Source organism: Haemaphysalis longicornis, unplaced genomic scaffold (assembly GCF_048455015.1).
Source record: "Haemaphysalis longicornis isolate Haplotype H1 unplaced genomic scaffold, Haemaphysalis longicornis Haplotype H1 scaffold_7, whole genome shotgun sequence".
Taxonomy (NCBI): Eukaryota; Metazoa; Arthropoda; class Arachnida; order Ixodida; family Ixodidae; genus Haemaphysalis; species Haemaphysalis longicornis.
Window position 1 is genome coordinate 24,043,767 of NW_027526422.1, and position 21,584 is coordinate 24,065,350.

Here is a 21,584-nt window from a genome sequence, read left to right on the forward strand (position 1 = left end):
CAAAAAATAAAAAATAAATAACCACGAAGAATAAAATATATAAAACTATAAAGAGCAGCCGAGTTTTTATTTTTTTACGCGAAAAAATTACGGCATTAAATCAGCCGCCATAACCTATACAATTCGCCTGCAGAAGGAATATAATAATGGATGCCCCTTCACATTAAAAAAAGAAAATACGCGAAGCCTTTTGCCATTGCCCGAAGCCCCCAGACCCATGCTTGGAAGTAGAATTGGAAGGAAGGGATGACGGGAGATGAGGTTGGGTAGGAAATACAATTAATACCTTCTTCACTGGTGAAGTAAAGCCAAGAGTAAAGCACGATATCTGCTCGTATAGGGCTGCACAATTTGCACTGAACAGTCAAATTAACACATATTTCTGAAAGCCTATTCAACAAAACATCATTGTTATCTGTGATAACAGGTTTTCGTAACTGCGCATGAAGCGTTGCTGTCTTCCTCACTATAATGTTACAAACTCAGGCGATATATATAAAGGAAAACCGAACCTTTTTTTATTCAACGGGAGAGGGAGGGCTCGTACAGTGCTTAGTATTGAAGGAAAAAGAGTTGTTTAAAGCTTTCAAATGAAATAAAACAACTTCGATCTGATCTTGTTAGATTTGATTTGAGGCCAGAAGGCAAGCTCGACAATACTGAGTCCCAACCTATGGGAAATTTCAGCGTCTTTTAAATGCAGAGCTTTAGTGTACTAGCGCAGGTGCGCCCTCTCCCCCACTCCTCTTCACCCGCATCACGCTACCCACCTCGCTCTCAACAACAGGTCCGCACCCCCTCCCCCTACACTATATATAAAAAAATAGTTATCGGCGCCTGGTTTCGATTCCACGACCCTGTGGGAGGAACGCGAGGTACATGGTGCTCTCCCCACTGCGCCACAAAAGCGACACAGAATCAAAGGGGTACGAACGCGCCTTATAATCCCTTGACTCATTCAAACTACGTCAAGAAGCTGCTGATACACGGCAGCAGTTGCATCGACCTCGTCTTCACCAGTTGCTGCAACGCACGACCACTGCTTAAAGACCCCTTAACAGTACACTTTAGCGACCACGAAGCCGTCGTTCTCAGCGTCCAATACAACGACAACAGCAACAAATAAATAAATAACGACTTGCAACAACCTACTCCTTGCCTTCACTTCTTGCGTCACAAAAAAAAAAGAAAAGAAAAATTGGGCCCATCTCTCCACGAGGGGGGACTCGACTCGCAAAATCACGAAAGTAATAATTAATATATGAAAGAAATAATAATAATTAATAGTAATAAGCAATAATAGTTAACACATTCGCTACCACCCCACCACCACCCCCAAACACTAACGTTAACGCAATACACCCACCCCCTACGCGACGCATTTACTCGAGTCCCTCCTCGTGGGGAGATGGGCCCAATTTTTTTTTTTCTAGAAGGCGACGAATGATTCAAATCTCGTGATGGAAGTTCCGCACAGAAGTTCAAAAAGTGGTATGATCTGTCCCTACAAAAATTGTGCGACTATTTGCGGTTTAGCGTGGGAGTGCCGTAGGGGGGGAGGGGGGCTACGGAATCATTTAAAACCCCCAGGGATTCTTAAGCATTCAGAAATCTCCTGTCCAGGGACACTTTTTGTGTCACTAAAATTTTTTCTCATTCTTTTTCTTAAACTACTTCAAGTTATACGCAAGTTGGTCCACACTGTCTTAAAAGCACCATCCTAAAAGCTCGTGCTCTAGTTTTGTTTTTTAATGCCGGTCATACAATATTTTTCTTCGAGATTTAACTGCGAATTTCCAACAATACAAGCTTCCGAGACTACACACTGCGTTCGGTGAACTTCGGTTTCGGTTCGGTGGGAGAGGCGTGCGGAGGGGGTTGGGTCGACGGACATCTGGGGGAGGGGGGGGGGGGGGGGGGGTTACAACCCCCAAAACACCCCCCGTGGGAGCGCCATTGCACCCAAAAGATTCCCACACTCCACTGCAGTAAGTTTAGCCCTGGAGTTTAGCGCTCAATCTTCTCCATATTATACTTCCGTATGTCAGCTGTCTTACGCTTATTGAGTAACTTAGAAAGCTCCGCTATCTCTATTCTGTCAGCTAGGGTGGAAATTGTCATGCTTTGCCGTTTCCTAATTAGATCTTTCGTCTCCTGGGAAAGTTTACCAGTGTCCTGTCTCGTCATCGTGCCCCCGACTTCTACTGCACACTACGTGATAATGCGTGTAAGATTGTCGCTCGCTTCCTGTGTCGTAAACTCTGCTTCCTCGGTTAGAGCTGAATAATTCTGCAGAGTGACCCTGAATTCTTCAACTTTCCGTCTTACTGTTAGCTCATTGATCGGCTTCTTTCGTACTAGCTTGTTACGGTCCCTCCCCAAATCTAGCTTAATTCGAGATCTTGCCATCTTGTGGTCACTTCATTTCCCCCTTCCGAGCACTTCCACGTCCTGCACGAGCCGGGTCATCGTACGTGATATTGAAACGTATGTACGTACTATTGTAAAAGTACGTAATATTGAAACGTAAATGACTTTACAGTGCTTTGATATTCAGGCTCAATCATGGAGACATTTACATCTACCTGGCTTTCTTTTAATGTGGCCCTAAACATGGTTGCAAAGGTTGCGATTTTACGTGCGCAATCGCTGGAATACAACCCAAGGAACGTCCTTCCACAAAAATGGTTTAAAAGCGTGGAGTATCAACCGAGTTAGTGTTCATTAAATGGAGCCAGCAATAAGGCGTGGAGCTCTTGCCCTCTCATTACGCCTCCAAAGCACGTATACGTGGTATCTTTTAATTATGCCGAAAATTACGAAATAAACAGCGGAGGAGTCATCGAGTTAAACAGATTTATTTGTATGCGTTAAAGGGAATTGCATAACCCGAGGCTTTAAATGCACATCTGATGTCCAGCCGTGTGGAAGCTGTGACGTCTCCGACCAGTCGCAAGACCACTGAGAGAGACAGGGCAAGGTTCGACATGCGCGCAGTCATTGGTTCCGCTGGGCGGCACGTCACGCTTTTTTTCTAGCAGCCGTCGCGCAGGCTCCTCCTACAACTGCCGAGCGGGGCCGGTCGTAATGTAAAAGTACGTAACACTGAAAGGCAAATGAAATTTCCCGTTATTAGCCGTCTTAGCAGCTAATTTTTATGTGATTGATTTTGGGGTATTTTCAATGAAAAAGGAGTTATAGCAGTTCTCTATAATCGTACTCCCTCCGTAGACGAAAATGCTTCACTGAACAATACCTAGTGTGGAAACGCCAGCTTACAGTTTAAGGCCAATTATTAAATTGATTTGATTTGATTGATTGTGGGGTTTAACGCGCCGACGCAACGCAGGCGATGAGGCGCGCCGTAGTGGAGGGCTCCGGATTAATTTAGACCACCTGGGGATCTTTAACGTGCGCCGAAATCTCGTACACACGGGCGTTTTTGCTTTTCGCCTCCATCAGAAAAGCGGCCGCCGCGGCCGGGAATCGAACCCGTGACCTCGTGCTCAGCAGCGCAACGCCTTAGCCACTGAGCCACCGCGGCGGGTGCCAATTATTAAAGTCGTCTTCACCTCCAAGCACAGAATTATTGCTGGGAATATATTTTTTCGGGGGTAATATAAGCCGTGTTATATCGAAATGTTTGGGCCCTGGGACGTTTTTATTATTTGTTATGATTCTTTACTTACGCTGAAGGTGTGGCGCACAGTTCTACGATTCCAAGGATTTTAGTGGGCGCCGCGAAATAGCGCTAGCCTTGCGTAGTATTCTTGTCTACATCGCTCTGTAGTCGGAGGCGGTCTGCTGGGTCCTAGACATAGACAGCTTCGCTGTAAAAATGAGTTTGATGACCGGGGGAGGGGGGGCGCCTTGGCAGCAGTTCGCACAAGGCGCCGAATGGGGTAAGGCCGGCCCTGCTGCAGAAGGCAAGGTTCAGTCGAAAAAAAAAGTTTGTCACAGGGAGTATTCCGAACGAGCACGATCGGCACTACCGAGATTCTTCAGGGAGGTGCGTTCAGTTTGTAAAACCCGATTTCTTCTAATTCTCTGTTGGAAGAAGTGACCGCGGCCTTTGTGAAAAACAACTATTCAGACGCCGAAATAAAACGCACTCTGGTTTCCAGAACCACAAAATTCAAAAATAGAAAGCGAAATGACGGCGCGCACAATTTCGGGAAGCAGAAAACTGGTAATCAATTGCAAAAGAAAAAAAATCACCGCCATCACCGTCACCATCTTCCACAGGAGCAGCGATTGCCCTGATCCCTCCTTTCCACCTTCAAAACACTTGCGAAGCTTCTGTTATTTCTGTTATCTGTCAGGGGCGCTATGCCTCTCATACGCATCCTCACAGACTACCGTTAAGCCGTAGCAGCTATGCGATCCCATAATCGACCCATCCCGTTGTCCAACTCCTCCACCAGAATCGGGCAAACATTCGCTTCGACAGAATACCTGGCCACGAACACTCTCCCTAGGGCAACCAGGGGAACCATGAGGTCGCACAGGAGAGTGCTCCTTCCAGACCTGCACAGCTAGTGTCTATGGTGGGGCTGTAGCGGTCCCCCTCGCCGTCCCCATGATGCGCATTCACCAATTCACCAATACAAAAAGCAAAAAAAAAAAAAAAAGTCGACACACCCGCCTAGAAGACAAAAAACCCCAACCCATTTCCCCCACTGTGGAACACTGCTGCGGAACTGCTGTGTTTTCACACAGCTGCGGTTCTCTTGTGGCGGCTCCAACGTCAACGGGCGCTCGCCCGAGAACAGCAGCGCCGTCGGCGCGCAAATTCTACTGTTCGCGCAAAGGAATCGGCAGCTAAACATCAGCGGCGGGAGGCTCCATCTCCTTCTCTGCGAGACCGCTGCGCCCTCTATCGGTGGCTCTGGAAATCGGTCTCCGCGAGGTCGCCGGTGGGTCGGGGAACCTGCTCCTACTAAGGTGTCTACAATCCTTACTCCTACCCCTGCGTGACGCACGACCTTCAGCAGACGGACGAAAAGCCTACAACAGCTCTGCTGCTAAAGCTCCAGCTGGCTACCTCCGTCACCTCGCACCTTTCCCCCGTTGAAGCGAAATCTTCATTAACAGGTTCCTTACAAATACAGCCTACACGCCCGGAATCTATCGCAAATTGTGCTCTTACTGCCACACAAATTTTGCGTCCGAGACTGCACACCTGGTTTGGTCATGCCCAGCTTTTCCACGCATTGATGCACAATTATTATCTCAAATTGCAATTTACTCCGTTACAAGCGACCGGTCTCGCACATTTGTTTGAGTGGGACCTTCACCGTATATACCCGTATCAAACGCTGCTTTCAGCCTCAATGGGTGGTATCAAGGCCTAACGACCGTCTACTCTGCATTAAATGAACTGACTCTGTAAAAACGTCCTTCGTTTTTTATCTCTCCCTTTTCGCATTCCTCATCCCTCTTTCCCATCGTGACCAGTGGTCCTCCTTTTCCTGTGAAAGTTCTCCTACTATATAAAATGCCAGCTAACCCATCAACCCGCGTTTTACAACAAATTTCAAGCCCAAGAAGCAAGAACCAAATAAACAAGATACCTTTCTGCATGACGCCGAAGCTCTGCAAAAAAGACACCCCTCCGAAGCGAAACTAATGTCCCAGAAAATTTCCAATTTTACTAAAAGATGGTTGAAATATTTTGTATGCTTAAAATATTAAGTTAGTGCAATTAGTATAAAGCATAGTTGAGCAAAAAAAAAAAAGCTGCGGTCATGTTTTTTTATTCCGCACAATGGTGATAATTGGCGGCACAGGCGCTGTTGTTAGGCAACATTGTGTTCAGCTGTTTCGGTTGTGTTTGTGCGGCGGTCGCTTCTGCTAAATTGTCTTCGCTTTCAAAATGGTATGAGTCAGCACATTGCGTATACCGTACTTGAACTGAATTATCACAATTGGTATTACAGTAAACATACTTTGTAATAACGTGTGAACGCAGTGCACTGAGTCATTCCGGTCGTTCCCATTTGCCGTCCCGCCGTAAATGTCAGAACGTCAGCGTCCAAACAACGCAAACGTGCATGATTTGTCATAAACAACATGTTTGCTTTTATAGGCATCTGAAGGTCTAAGTGTCATGTATTTTACCAAAACTGTGTAATCAAGGTGTTATTGCTCAACTGGGAACATAGTAGCCGGATAAGGCTCATACACATTGTGGCAAGGTCTTCCTAGAGTCACTAAATAACTAGGTCTTCCAATGCAACACTTAAAATGCTTGCATATGACTGTCGGCCTTCGGGGTGTGAAGTCTGCAGTTAGGGAGGGGTTGGTGTACTTGTTCGTGAAACCGGTTAAGCATGATCGCTAGCGGTACCCTCCGGTCTTTGTGCGTCAACGCGTTTGCAAACTCATTTCTTGTCCAATGCTGTTTTTCAGTTTCCCTTCAACATGTTTCACGATCATCTCACTCGGCCGTTCAATACGCAGTACAGATCGTATTCTGTTTCGATGCTTCCGGGAAACGAGCGCCAAGACGTAGAAAGAGGCGGAAAAAGTACGTCCACGTAACAATTTTCTACTTTTGTTTGAGATCGCTTGCAAGAAAATGTTATAAAACATCATTTTAATGGCTGCCTTTTCGGCGCAGCAGTCTTGCAGTGTCAGACGGTACCAGTCAGTTTTCTATGCGTACTTGCTTATCGACTAACATTGCTTATAGCCTAACATTGCCGTTTCTTGCCCTTTGTATTTCAGTCATTATGCCTCCATCGGCTCTGGACCACCTGAGTAAGCACTTATTTATGCCAGTTTTGGGGAGAGGGTTTGTGCAAGAAAGTTCTGTAAGGGTTTTGAATCAGTGCTGTTACTTCATGTAGGGCACATTATGTTGCATCCCTGTCACAAAAACCTTTAAAAGACTTCTGCCTGAATTTCTATTTCATTATAAGCGTTGGAACAGTTGTTTCTTTTTTCGTGCAGAGGAAAATCATAATTTATTAAAAACGAACTAGCACCATTCGTGTCAAACTTGGTAAAAAAGGCAGCCCATGAGTTTGTGGAAGTGATGCACGTTACACTGTTTTTCTGGCTACGGGTGAATGTTCTTTGGTTTGTATGAAGGGCATCGTTACTAATCTACAGCAACATGCAGGAATCAGTCATAGAGATATTGCATAATTACTTTTTTAGGTTAACATACATATTTTTTAGTGATGCCCTGAGTTCGCCCAGGTGATTAAGACACATTTAAAAAAACTCAATATTGCCATTTTTTCCACACTGTCCTTCTTGCCAAGTATGTGACGTTATTTGTGACAGCTCACTGGCAAGCTTGTGGGTCACATTCAATGAAGTGCAAGCTTGCCTAACTTGTGCAATCCAGTTATGAGCAAAAAAAGAGTCAGTGTTGTGAACATTTAAGGTTTAACACTGGGATAGCATGAAACCACCAGTGGAACCGATGTCGAACAACTGCAGTGGTTTGTTCAACAGCTGAAAGTTCATCCTCTAAACCTTACTCAAAAACTGAGGCTCCAGACTTCCACTAAATAGTTAAATAAAGATTTGTTGAACCATGCTAAGCAGTCACAAAAAATGGTTGATCAAAGCTACAAAATGTTCCTTTAATGGCTGTTGTTTAAATGACTCCCAGGGGAAAGCATTGCCTTGAAAACATTCCTATGTTTGCAGGATTTTTCATCACCAATTGCCACTTTGCCTGATGTAGTGCCTGGATGGTAGTGCCTGAATGAAAGTTTATGGGCGACAATACTGAATTGCTGCATCACTCCAATAAAAAGATCTAAAAAAACTTGTGAGACATTATGATACAAAGTTGCAAAAGTTCTACATAATCCAAAAGCAGCGCACAACTAGGATTTGACAAAGTGTTGACAGCAACAGCACAGCATACCACTGTTGTGCTGTTGCTGTCGTTTATGTATAAGCAAACATTGGCACCATACTTGTCATTGGAAAGTAAGTCTGGTGCCAATACGGAATTAAGATGTGTGGCCAAGGTTAAACTCAAGCACGGGAGTGTGATAGATTATTAGGATTAAGGAGAAGGATAAGCATCTTTGTTGTTGGCAAAATTTGCATGAAGTTATGGTGTTGAACACTGATATGCAGTGTTTCATCATGTGAGTATGGAAACGGAATTTTTCTGTAAGAGAATGTTTGTTTGTGTTGTCCTGTAGCACGTCTCAACATTGTCTACCCGATGCTGTTCAAGCTGACCAACAAGAAGCAGAATCGAGAGACCCACTGCGGTGTTCTTGAATTTGTTGCTGATGAAGGCAAGGTGTACCTGCCATATTGGGTGAGGAATTTTCCTGCTGCTTCAGCTGTCCCCGTTTACCAAGCTGTGCCAAGTGCTTTTCTTTTAATATGTTTTGCGACTCATTGCTGGAGTGAAATATGAAGGTTGCTTTCTTCTTGTTAGAAATATGGTTTCTTAGCCAAGCCGAACTGCTACTACCTGCTATTCTGTATAAATGCAACAGCAAAACATTTTGACGTACTGACAGCATTGCAGGTCAATTTTCAATGCATTTACTAAGGTTGTGAAATTCACTGGAGGGTCCAAACAGAGCTGTAATATTAAAGGATGTTGAATATTGTCAAGACAAGTTGGTTTTGTATCGTTGGCAATGGGGCAGACTAGCCAAAAATGTATTTGGAACCTCATTAAATACCGAACTCAGCATGCAATGTCTGTTATTAATGGCAGACATTGTGAGCAGTGATGACCCCCTTAAACTATGAAAATGACAGAAGCTGACTAATACTGAATGTTATGGACGCAGGAACAAGCTCTTGTGATCAACACAGAAGGATGACCATAGGGCATTGTGGCTTTTCAAATTATATGGTGACGGTAAAAAAAAAATGCCACTTGAGTGGGAAGACTTCTGGTTAGGGGATTCCTAATTAAAGGAACTGGTGTTTCTTCCTACAACGGAGACATTTACAAGGCGGTGTAAGTGGGACACAGGCACTTGCAGCACCTCTCAAGTAAAGGAAACAAACCAGTGTATTCACTGACCGATGGCCATAAGGAAGCTTCTCTTGTACTGGGTTCTTAGCTGGAAAAAATGATTTGCCATGTCTGTTACAGTGAGAGAGAGCAGTATGCAGGTTTTAGATACACCACAAGCATCTTCCAGCATAACTTGAAAACATCATTCCTTGGAGCTGGGTTCATTTGCAAAATGCTGGGTATGTCTTGGGAAGGACGGTGGTCACTGCTGGCTCTCCTGTGAAACACGCATGCGCCATATGGGATCCTCACCAAACCACGCTCAACCTTTCTCTTGAATGTGTCCAAAACTGTGCCGCTTGTTACATATCATCATCCTATTCGCGTCTTGCCAGTGTGGCATCCACATAAATTACGCTTAATCTGACCAGCCTTTCACAACGTCGCAAATGCTCGTCTTTTTTCCACAAAATTTATCATCACAACCCTATTTTAAAGGATCAACTTATCACTCCCCCCTGTTACGCGTCATCTCGAATTGACCATTTCAGCAAAGTTGGTGTACCGTATTGTCGTACTGATATGTAAAATGAATCGTTTATCCCAAAAAACGGCATAGAATGGAACCACCTCCTTCACACCATCGCTGCCATCACTGATGCCATTCTCTTTAAAGCAGCCATTCATAACACTCCCTGTTGAATCGCACTTTTGTAATTTGTTCGTGATTTCTGTTTGTATGCTGTTTTTGTAAAATAACTGCACCTTATGTATGCATCTCACCACTCCTTTCTGTTATGCCCCGATGGGCCTTGAAAGTATTTTCAATGAATAAATAAATAAATCCCAGTTGCACTAAATGTTGGATGACCGCCACGCACGCGAAGTGCCCGGTCTCACGGAGGCCTTGCTTTCTCTGAGCAGATGCAAAGAAACCTGCTACTGGACGAAGGCGACATTGTGCAAGTGGAGAGCGCCACTCTCCCCGTGGCCACCTTCTCCAAATTCCAGCCCCTCTCGGTCGACTTCCTGGACATCACAAATCCAAAGGCCGTGTATCCTTGTCCTGCGTTTATCTAGTTCACAAAGTGGAACGCCCAGGTTCTCTTGAATGTTGAGCCATCTGGAGTGCACGTAGCTGGCAAGGGAAAAAAAAATCCCGGTCCGTCTCCACTAATGTGAAACCTCGGGAGGGGCAAAGCACGCAGTGTGTAAGTGTATTCGTGGCACCTTGGCGTTTTTGCCAATGGAGATGAAACTGTTGGGGGGTAGAGTGCTTTGCTGTAAAACTCTCGTGTCTTTGAAGCACGAAGCGTTCTAGCGTGAGGCGTAAACAAGTGTCCTGGTGTTTTTTAGTGTGCGTTACGTCCTAGTGTGAGGCGTAAACAGGTTTCCCAGTGTCTTAGTACTGTGACTACATGAGACAACGATTACGATGACGACAGGAGGCGCCAAGGGGCTTTGCCCCTAATACAAGCAGAGCCCTGTACTTCATGTACAGGTTCTCGTGAAAGAACAATTTGTATCTCGCAAAGTCGGAGTTACATGCAGATTTGCCAATAGGGCTGCAGGATTGCCAATATTGGCTTCACAAATTATGGGCAATTAAAGCCTAGAGCCAAATGTGACAGGCCCCACACCAGTGCAATTAGATTAATCCCTCAACCCAGCTGTGTGATGCTCCTACACGTCACACACTCTGATGCCCACCGGAGATTCTATCTCTGGAACGACGCATTTTTGGGCAACAAACGGCACTTTCCCAATATTCCAGTACACTGTATTGTGACACCACTCCACAGCAGCATCTATGCTTCCCTGTTGTCTGACCCTATGGATCGTGCCAGGGTACAGAAAAGCATTTCCCGTGAGGGTGAAGAAACCAAAAAGTTCAGATTGGCTGATGAAGGGAACTGTAAATGAGTAAGATAATAAATTTGCAAAACCGAGTCTGTGAGAATGTTCTTCAGAGGCAAATTGAGGTGAAGTTGAGGGGTGAATTCTTCAACTTTTGGGAGTCAAACTGTGCTCATTCCGGACGTTGTATTATATAGAAGTTGGTCTTGTCAGCTGGGAATACCTTTTGTAGTATTTTTCGGTTCAAAATCTTGAATCGTGAAAGACCTCAACCTGATCATGTATGTCATAACTGTCATATTTCCGTCGCAGAGGTGTGCGCTACTTACAGAGGTGTGCGTAATACCAGCAGCCCAGGTTTCCTGGGAGAGTCTTTTTTTTTTTTCATTGTGATGGGTGCCATCAATAATGGACCCGCCGCGGTGGCTCAGTGGCTATGGCGTTGTACTGTTGAGCACGAGGACGCGGTTCGATTCCTGGCCGCGGCGGCCGTTTTTCTGATGGAGGCAAAAATGCCCGTGTGTACGAGATTTCGGTGCACGTTAAAAGATCCCAAGGTGGTCAAAATTAATCCGGAGCCCTCCACTACGGCGCGCCTCATTGCCTGTGTTGCGTTGGCGCGTTAAATCCTACAATCAATCAATCAATCAAGCCATCAATAACAGGAGGTTACTTCGTCTCGCAGAACATGTAAGCCATTTAGAGTTTATTCTCCATAACATGCCACAGGCGTGGTCTAGTGAGACCAATGAAGGCTATTTCCTCACATTTATGAATCGAAGGAACTCCTAACAGATGCTTTGTCTTTACTACTGGTTCACGGAGTATCTCAACAAGTATTTATCAATTCCCCCAGTGACAAAATACTTGCCCTGATTCACAAATGCTCACTTCATCTTGAAATATTTTTTTGCTGTGACAAAGGTGTTCCTTCTGACATAGTGTTCTTACGTAACACGTTTTTTGCGTATGTTGTTCTGCAAAAAATGAATGATGCTTCAATCAATCAATCGATCAATCAAATCAGTTTCCACATATGCAGGCGTACTGTATGTCAACATGCCCCCTCTCTTTCGTGTGGCACGCCCTCCTCTTTTTCCTTAGCGAGCTGTTCCTCCCCCAGCCTTGAGAACGCGTTGAGAAACTTTGCGTGCCTCTCGACAGGCGACAGCATCGCCATCGAGTACAACAACAAGGTGTGTGGGGAATCAGCCAGCTGGCTCAAGCGTGGCCTTGGGGGGTGGGGTGTGCGTGTTGCTGTCGTCAACAGTGCTGCCCTGCTCTCTTGCCACCCTGCAGACGTACGAGCTGTGTGTGCTAGAGACCAAGCCAGGCAGGGCCGTGTCCATCATCGAGTGCGACATGAACGTGAGTCCCCCACTTGGCAGCATTTACTGCCTCTCTTTCTCTGTCTGCCTCTTTACCATCGTATAATGCACTCTTACCACCGAACTCTCTCGGCGTGTTTCAACAAGCATAGCTTCTTTACAACAACAGCTGTATAAGCGATACTGCCCTGGTCTGTGCCACAACGATGTTCATGAAAGCTTCAGTGCTGCTAACAGCTGTGCCAAGAGTCGTTAAATGCAGCTGCGTGCTTTGCACCCTCTGCCATTCGTAGGACCCTACTCTGTGTATGGGGGTTGATAGCGTATTGGTGGCTCTTTGAGGGCACTTTGGGGCCAACATGGTCGAGGACCATATTTGGCTAGGGGAACAAGCCTTTTTTTCCAGATTTTATAAGACTTACGCATTTCTTTAGAGCTGTAAAGAAAAATAAGTGCAGATTTGAGTTTTCTGAATAAAAGGCAAAAGTGTGCCAGTTATGTGAAGCATTTTTTTTTGCTAACTTAGCCTGAAACAAGCACGCATGTGATAATAGCAAGTATTTAAGTTGGCTGCCAACAACATTTTAACAATTTGTTTGACACTCTAGTCTGTCTGGTCTGTTATTCCGCATTAGCTCCATGGTCATGCTCATATTCTTTGTGGCATGTGTCCTCACAGGGTATATGCTGTTGGTAGAAGAGTCTTTGAGAATAGAGTGAGAGCTAGCCGCTGCGACTTCCACCTTGTGCCGTGGGAGTGCAGTTATTCAGCCTTGCCACTGCATTTGGGATGGTCCCTCGCCTACCTGACATCTCCTTGCCGCTCTTACGCCTTACCCTGTGGGTGTGCTCCCCATGCAGGTGGACTTTGCGCCCCCCGTTGGATATAAGGAGCCTGAGCCCATGGCTACCCCCAAGAAGCAAGAGAAGGAAGCCGAGGTTTGTTCTGTGCTTTCTGAGCAGTAAAGCTTCTCACGGGAGTGTGCACAACAGAACAACACTTGCCCAGTTGTGCTGTGCGAATAATTTAATCTCTTATGACCGGTTATCGCGAATTCGCATCACACCATTTGTAAGCCGTGCAACCAAAACAGAGAATTCGTTACTGTCACTCCCGCACTCAGACAGAATCTTCCCAAGGATGGCAACATATGGCAAAAGTAGCATCGTATACCTCCCATTCAGTAAAGTGCTGATTGCTGTCATTTCTCTGGTTTATGCTATTTATCACCGTTCATCTGTGGTCATCCGTTGAAACTTCATATTTACTAAATGAATGCAAGTATTCTGGTTGCAAAAAAAAATGTTGCCTGGTAGGTACTGAATAACACACGGAGTTGTCGTAAATAATTTGTTCCTGAAGAAAATAACCATGCGCTGGTTTAATATGACCACTTGTTATGTTTTCAGGCCGTAGTCGTAGCTTTGTTCCTAAAACCCTGGCATGTGTAAAAGTTCTCCTGTGGCTTGCTCTTAATAAGCAGACTAGAACAAGCGATAGCAAAACAATTGTTTCCGTGCCTTACACTAAATTCAGGATAGAAGAGGTTAAAAGGTCTTGCGGAGCACATGTTGGGGTGCGGTTTTTGTGGTTTTGTGCCAAGCTAAACACCGTCCTCCTCAGCTTGATATCTAGTACCAGCAGCGTAACCAAGATTCATAAGGAAAACATTCAGCAGCAGCAAACTTCTCAACAGTATTCAATGTTGTCTGACTTTAGCTGGTCTGCAGTAGCCCCAGAATATACTAAACAGGGTGGAATTGTGGTAGAGAGACTTCCGGGGACTAACATTTTGATTGGGAAGCAGCTGCAGCAACAAAAGGTACCTTGAGGCTGCTGCAGCGTGGTACTAGTTCTGTGTTGCAAGCATACTAGATGCTTTGAGTATTTCCTCTGCTTGCACATTATTGCAAACATATGCTGAATGAGTTCATAAACATTGTTCAATAGCTTTGTCAGGCTGAAGTTGGTTCCAAGTTCTTTTCAGTTAATTTGCATGCGTTTTTGCTCTAAGGTTTACCATGCTCCTTGTCAACTCAGTTATGTGTCAGCTGTGATTACAAAGTGATATTTATGAGATTATGCAGCCTGTTTATGCCTGTGTAAATTGGTCCCAAGCAAACAGAAAGTTGCTACAGCTGACTCTTGTTCTTGTGGTGCTGATGGTTTTGCGGAAGTTTTGTCGAAGTAGAAAATCCGACTGAATGTAGTCTAACCGCATGTAGTAGGTTTACACCATCACTAAACTTTGGTCATATTAAGGAATAAAGTGGAATTGCAAAAATATAACTAATGACGGTCGATTGTGCTAACCATAGAGTAAACAAGCATCTAAATTTTGAAGACAAATAAGATCGAACTAAATTGAGAACATGTTGTTTTCAATTTAGTTTGTGGCTGTGGTTTAGTTTAGTTTGTTTTCAATTTTGTTTGCAGCTGCAAACAGTTGTTTGCAGCCGCAAACAATTGTTTCACATTTTCACGGCAACATGCCTGTCAGAAATATACTGGGTTTTCATGTCTGCTGTACGTTAGGTAATTACTCACGAGAAAAGAAATAGCGGCAATGCGTCTCGTAGGCTTCGAAAAAATGCAGTGAAATCTGCTTTTTATTTTTTTCTTCGCCATTCTCGGAGATTTCCCTTCTTCAGTCGTGACCAGTTTCTATGGTTGCCACTTTTTAGATGGACTACACTGCTTATGAGGCCGTGCCTTCTGGCTTTGTGGTGAGTCCTGCATTGGTTCTGTTCTAAAACATTAATTAGTACCTTTTATTTGCAGTGAGTGTAAGAGAAGCATCCCGAGCTTTGTATTTGTGGTCTAAATAATTTTCAGTTTGTTATTGGTGCACTTTCACTTTTACCCTGCAGCAGAATACATGCTGAGAACCGCTATAGTCACTTTAGTTGTGTACTTCTCGTTTTTGTTGTTAATCTTATTGTATTCTTATTGTTAATCTTTTTGCTCTTCAATGAAATAGTTCAAGAGCAATAAATGTTTAAAAGATGTTAAACTGAGTACCAAAGGGTTGTCACCATCCACATTTATTCCCTAAAGGACCCAAGATAGTAAAAATTCTGACTCCTAGCTGATAATTTCAGTAATGCATCTTACAGGAAACACAAAGTATTAGTGCATTCGGGGGAGTTAATTTGATTGTAAGGCGAACAAGGCAGGTAAATTTCAAAAAAGTTGCTTACAGTAGGTTTGCATTATTCACACAGCCCACAGCTACTGAGCCAGATTTCATAGTATTGCAAGCTGTGCTGGGCTACGTTTGTCCCTGTGGCTTTTTAGTTTAGTTTGGAAGCCATTTGGCATGCAAGTTGCTTAGCCGATTGTTAACCGAAATCTGGCTCTCTTGCTCAAGCATTTTTAGCCGATGATTGCGAGTTTCCACACTCTTGTTTTTTTGCTTTGCCCTGTTGACCAGCCCTACTGTTCACTAGATCCGAATGTAAACAAGTGATTCCTTCGAGCACACCTTGTGAGCCCTTCAAAAATAATGTTTCAGGTCTTCTTGCCTACTTTAATTAGTGAACCGCAACTTGCTGCATGTCCTTGTAGTTGTCCACGGGTAGGATGTGCAGTAGCAGTGAATGTCCCACACGTATTCGTTTGCATACTTAACTGAGTCTGTTTTGCGTTCCTGTTGCAGGCATTCAGTGGTGCGGGTAATAGGTTGGATGGCAAAGTGCGTTCCCAAGAAGCTGCCGGAAATGGCCTTGTCAAGGCAATCCCCAAAAGGTGCGATCGCTGGTCTCTGTCCACCTTCACCTGTGTTGGTCATCCTTTCACTCAGTGTTCTTGCATCTGCCAAAAGGGACAAATTCCTTTTCCCAAGTCGGGTTATATACCTCTGCCACTCAAAACTGTGCATTTAAAGTAGCAACGGGTTTTGAGAACAAGACATATTTCCTCTGTTGCCTCAGCAGAGTGTTATATGAGACACTGTCATCTTGCTTTCGACAAGTGTGGGGCCACCTTGCCTTAATCCATGATGCTTCAAGCTTTTGGTTGGCACACTTGTCAAAGTGCATGGTTTGTACTGTTCACTCTGGCCGTGCCTGGGTCATTTTTAAAGTTATGCCAGGGCACTTCAGTGTGCTTTGTTTGAAGAAATCGTAATTTTTCTTTCAATTACTACTTCTGCTGCAGAAATCTCACTCCCCCCCCACCTCCATTTGTCTTTTTTCCTGTTTTGAGCACACACACTGCTGTTTACTTCACTCATGACAACTTCACTTACTTGCGACGGATCTTTTGTTACAGACCTGTTAGCAACAGCTCTTAGCATTAACTACAAGCCATTGCCTGCCTGTATTTGTAGAAAATTACTTCTGTGCTTTATCAGGCTTCGATCACGGTCTGCGTCTTGCCGGCATCTTGAAATTGTTAATTATTACAGGGGTGGGTACTGGCCTCTGTCTAACAATTTATTTTGAGATACAATGACGCGCCCTCTCTTGTTTGCACTTCTGGGGATTATTGAGTAAACGCTGCAGTAAGGTGGTGCATGCAGCAAATAAATCTTGGGAACGCTGCCTCTGGTTCTTGGGTACTGCGAAATGTCGCAGTGTTCTTTGAGTAATCACTCAGGAAAACGGGGGTGCCGACAAGTGGTGTCGGAAGTACAGCAGCAGTCAGTCTTGGCCAGTAACTAGTTACTAGTAATGCGTTAGCGGTAGCTATAGTTACTTTTTTCAGTAACTTGTAACTGTAGCTAATTACTTTTAAGTTTACAGTTGCTTCCTTTGTTACAAAAAATTATCAAACCACAACACATGTTAAAGGCTGAAGTGAACATCGTGATTTCCACTTTTTCGGACGTTCTTCTTTGCCATGTACTCTCCATCTTTCCACAACACGGCTCGGCTCGCATTTTAGGAGAAGGGGTTGCTAGGAGGATTATCTTCCCTGCAGAAGACTGAAGTCGGAGGTCGGTCTTTAACCTTTTCTTCGTCTTGAGTCGACTAAAAAAAATTATGCACCCCTCCGCCTAACGACGACGATGGTTGAACGTGAAGCTTTCTCGTGATGGATTCTTTGGTGGGCCTATCCCATGCTGTGAGTATGTGCTACTCTAAAGGTACGCACCACTTTTCTAGGATACCCACAGCAACTTTCGGGCGTGCACTCCGTAGGCCAAACGTTTAGGTTTGGTGTGTACAGCGCGAACCTGATGCTTGGCGTTCACTTCGACCATGTGGAAATGGAGCAATCAAATAGACGTCGGCTTCATAACACGAGGGACCCAGGTTCGATTCAGGCCACGGGAAGCGTTTTTTCTTCCACTTCACCCACGATCATTTATCATAATCGTCAGAGAAAGTTGGCTTTCCTGCAGGGCGTGCTGGCACACAACGGCACCAGTGAGGACACTAAAGCTTCACTTTAATAGGCACTATCATTTGGTTTGTAATCTATTGCTTGGTTTTAAACAGTAACGTAAAAGTAACAACGTTGCTTTTCTGCAGTAACTGTAACACTGTTACTTTTGACTGGTAACGTGGGCAGGAAGCTTTTCTGCCAGGGGCAGTTTTGATCAACAGTTGCTGAAATGATCGGGACTGTGCTTCACTGTGCCCTCCCTGTGGGCTTTATCCCCTCCCCCAGAGGCATTCCGGACTACGACTATGCGATCGGCACCCTGCGCTTCATCAGGACAGCCCGGCCAGCGGCAGAGGAGCCAGAGGTGGGTGGGGGCGCTGCTTCGCATAATATGGGCTCACATGACTGCACTTGGTCACCCTTCAGGGCTTTAGCATTAGCAGGCACGTTGGTGGCACGGCCGCTGAAGTGCCGAACGTATATTGGAATACTTCCAGGTTATGACATCTGAAGTGCCAAAAGGCACCCATCTTCAGTGCATAAGTTCCTAGTGCACTTGGTACTTGAACGGGCCCAGAAAAAGAGCAGTGTATTTTTTTTTTGTTTTTATCATTGCTCCTTTCTGCCGTCATTAGCTCTAGGTTTTCCAAACCTAACCCCACATTCTTTATGTGGTGCGATGAGCCACTGGAGTTTCTTCACAGTATCCTTCATTTAGTTTGCCATGTGTCAAATGACAGACCTGGTGTCAAATGACAGACCTGCCGCGGAAAGGCCCTTTGGGTTTGGGTATCTCCAATAGCTTTACCATTGTCCTGATTTAGAGTTTAAAAACATTAAATTTTCTGCCCTTTCTGTATACATGTTATTGTCGTATATTAGGTTTATCACAAAAGCCTTGGAATTTTCTTGGCCACCTGATGGTTGTTTGTAGTGGGGACAGCTGATGCTTCTTCTTCAGAGTGCCAATGATGCCTCACCCTGTTTTTCAACCTTGTTTTTTTTCCACGCACTTGTCCAGGGAAAGAAAGAAGACCCCTTTGAGGCCTTCTCTGGCCAGGGCCAATCGCTGAGGCAGCAGAAGAATCGAAAGTAAATTGACTCTGGGACCGTCCTGTACATATTTATTGCTTTAAGCGACCCGAAACAGCTGCGAAAATAAAATTGTCGCACATTTTACCCCCTCGTCTCATCGTGTGTCCTTCAGGGCAATAACGCAGCTTGCAGACGAGGGGAGTGGTCAAGGCGTGGTGCTGCTGTGCCCAAGGACGGGGGTTTCATCCCAGCCACCGGAACTGTTTTTCTGATGGAGACAAAAAATGAAAATGCCCATGTGTGGAGTTTTCACCGCACGTTCTTGAGCAGTCTACTGTAAATTACCTATCAAGCGCCTCCACCCATGCGCCGCAAGTATTGCATGTGAGAAGAGCAGACTATGCTCGCGCAGTGTGCGCTTTCTGTGTGTGCGACCAGATACCAGTGCTGGTGACATCAATCATCAATACCTATTCTGTAGGAAATCAGTGTTTGCTTACTGCAAGCCAAAGGCATGTGTGGCATTTAAATTTTCAAAGGCTGCACTTCCTCGGCCATTCAACATATCATCCACGAACTATAAACAAAACTTCTGCCATGAGTAGTGACTGTGTGACAGCCTCGCTCATAATTTGTGCGCAACAGTAGTTTTTAGAGGCAGCAACATTGCTTGGCTAAATTAATACTGTGTGAACTTTCCACTATGTGGCGATGGGCTTCATGATATGAAGACATATACTTGACTTGATATGAAGACATATACATGAGACATATACTTGAGTAGGCAAATCGCTATGGTTTGTGGCCATCCTTGATAATCATTTTTTGTTTTCACTTTAGGTTGGCTGTAATGGGACCTCACATTGCTTTCAGTAGCAGGCACAAGTGTTTCTTCGTCAAGTTCAGACATAATCACAAGAAAAACGGCGTAGAGAAAGCAGGTGGCAAGACAACTCTCGAAATATAGGGCTAAGAACTGCACGGAAGTTCAATGAAGCCAATATCGTCGCTGCACAGAACACTTGAGGGTCACCACTTGTAATTATACACTACTGTACATTCTATTCTAACAAGTTGTACTGGTTACGTCAGAGCTGCATTGGCCTCTAGCTATTGTGTAAGATGCCACTTCTCTAGCTGCATTCAGTAAAAAAAAAAAAAAAAAAATCGTTTAGTTTCGTGAGATTGTTTTTGTTGTCAATGTAGAGTAAACAACCTTTAGAGCCTGACGGAGGATGGATATGAAAGGGTGATACAACTTGAAACCCTCTGGGTTCATCACCTCTGCATCTGCTACGATTTCGTGACATTCACCATTTAACCTTAGTTTCTTTTTTTTTTTTTTTAAATAAAAGTGGCCTTCGTGAACCAGAACTTTCGTATGCATAAAAACAATGCTCCGGTTGATTTCCTCAATAAACAGCAGTCCGTGCTACCTACTAGTAATGTGGGTGATGTGTGCATTTTGGTTCAACAAGCATTTTAATGTCTCCTTTTTTTTATTGTGGCCTTCCACGCATTAAATATGAAAAAAAAAAACTAGAAAAAAAAATGCACAACTGAAATGTACTATTGCCTTGACTACACTGCTCCGTTCACTGGTGCCAGGTTTGAAGCAGGCACCCTCCACACATCTACGCCTTCTTTAATACCTTTTTTCATGTATAAATGTTTCCTTTTTTTAATGCTTTTCCTGCCGTACCGCTGCTTGGCCTCAGCGTATAAGACAGTGTAGTTGACGAAAAGGCACTTCAACAAGAAACAAGTGAGGCCATTGGCAGAGGCATACAGCGCGCACGTTTCCTAGGCAGAACGAGTGATGCCAACAGTCTGTCTAGCACAAGGTTGGTCCTCATTTGAGCTTAACACAACCGCAGCTTGACCTCAATAGGTGTTCAGAAGTTGCACAGCACTAGCTTCATGCACAACATTTCCTCAGGGAGGTCTCTCGCGGCACTGTCCTTGCACACTGAGTTTGTCGGCGCACGTCACATGATGGTCTCGTCGAGGTTCTTGGGCTTGCGAGGCTTGGCCGGCTTGGTGACCCCTGGCTCGCCATTGCTGGTGTCCTTGTTGGGGTTGTTGATGACCACCAGGGGCTTGGGCTCCCAGTAGCAGTCGGTCTGCGTGTCCATCTGCGGCTCGAGGGCCTCCCGCACCCTCTGCACGGGAAGGCATCGCGCCAGACACCCACGCATTGAGGTGAGGGAGACGGAGAAATAGATTTGGGCGGTGCAAAACTGCAATGCGTCTATATGCACACACTCAAAGGCCTTAAAGGGGCCATGTAGACAAAACACAAGTTTGGTTCATTCGAAAGATTGCACTGTTAGAATCATACTGACGCCACTTTTACCGCACACTTAGCTCAAATAAGCCATATAATTAGGAAAAAAGGGAATGGCCATGCGACCCACTAGCTCATTTCCCGCAACAGAACCTAAGATGTCATATGCACAGCTGTGCGATTGGCTGAGGCTGGCAGAAGCAAACGCAAGTTAGGCAGGGCTCATAAGCTTGCCGAACAAGCTGTTTGCGCTTAAATGTAATGCATATTCATTTTACAGCAGCAAGAATGGTGGGGTAAACAATGAAAGTTATGAAAATACACGCAAACATAGAAGTACTGATGCACACTGCTGTTGGTACTGGGCGCACTATGCTTGTTTTAGCTGCAGAGCAGCTTACCACTTTGGAGTTGTCTTACACGACACTGGCCGATTGGCGTAAGCAAAGTCTTACATGACCCTGTCTGTCGAGCATAGCCAGTGTTTCACAAAACAATTACTTTCTACCGTAATGGAAACAGAGCCAGGAGCAAATACGGTCAAAAACAAAGCAACGGCGGACAATGGTCCGTGGCTGACTATGGCAGCGCTGTCTAGGAGGACTGACAGTAAGCAAGGCTGCAGAGCCTAATGACGCACGGGAAGTTTGTTTGATTACCCGCCCTGATGACTTCATGGCAGACATCACGAAAACACGATTTGGTGGGAGAACCAAATGTTAACCTAACTGATTAATTTGTCAGTGAATACGGCATCGCTTGCTGCCAGACAAGCGCTGGGGGCACTAC

At 44.9% G+C, this 21,584-nt stretch overlaps 2 protein-coding genes across 2 annotated transcripts in view; one reads left to right on the forward strand and one right to left on the reverse strand.

Moving 5' to 3' along the window:
- The first annotated feature begins 5,752 nt into the window (after window positions 1-5,752).
- Ufd1 (ubiquitin fusion-degradation 1-like) lies at window positions 5,753-18,652 on the forward strand. Its single transcript, XM_077676294.1, has 12 exons — window positions 5,753-5,878; window positions 6,412-6,529; window positions 6,730-6,762; window positions 8,175-8,296; window positions 9,881-10,011; window positions 11,937-12,009; window positions 12,113-12,181; window positions 13,003-13,080; window positions 14,827-14,868; window positions 15,801-15,889; window positions 17,759-17,837; window positions 18,495-18,652. Exons 1-12 carry the CDS (start codon window positions 5,876-5,878, stop codon window positions 18,567-18,569), a joined length of 912 nt encoding a protein of 303 aa, XP_077532420.1. The 5' UTR covers window positions 5,753-5,875; the 3' UTR covers window positions 18,570-18,652.
- LOC144144789 (sodium- and chloride-dependent GABA transporter 1-like) overlaps window positions 18,571-21,584 on the reverse strand; it is an 80,900-nt gene continuing 77,886 nt past the window's right edge. The window contains exon 13 of the mRNA XM_077676293.1: window positions 18,571-20,670. Coding sequence (XP_077532419.1) covers window positions 20,497-20,670 — 174 coding nt within the window. The 3' untranslated portion in view covers window positions 18,571-20,496. The remainder of the gene's footprint in view (window positions 20,671-21,584) is intronic.

Excerpts from the sequence above, each read along its gene's own strand:
- Ufd1 (XM_077676294.1), top strand. Across the intron at positions 12,010-12,112 it reads CCATCGAGTACAACAACAAG|ACGTACGAGCTGTGTGTGCT; the intron begins GTGTGTGGGGAA and ends GCCACCCTGCAG. Across the intron at positions 13,081-14,826 it reads AGCAAGAGAAGGAAGCCGAG|ATGGACTACACTGCTTATGA; the intron begins GTTTGTTCTGTG and ends GCCACTTTTTAG.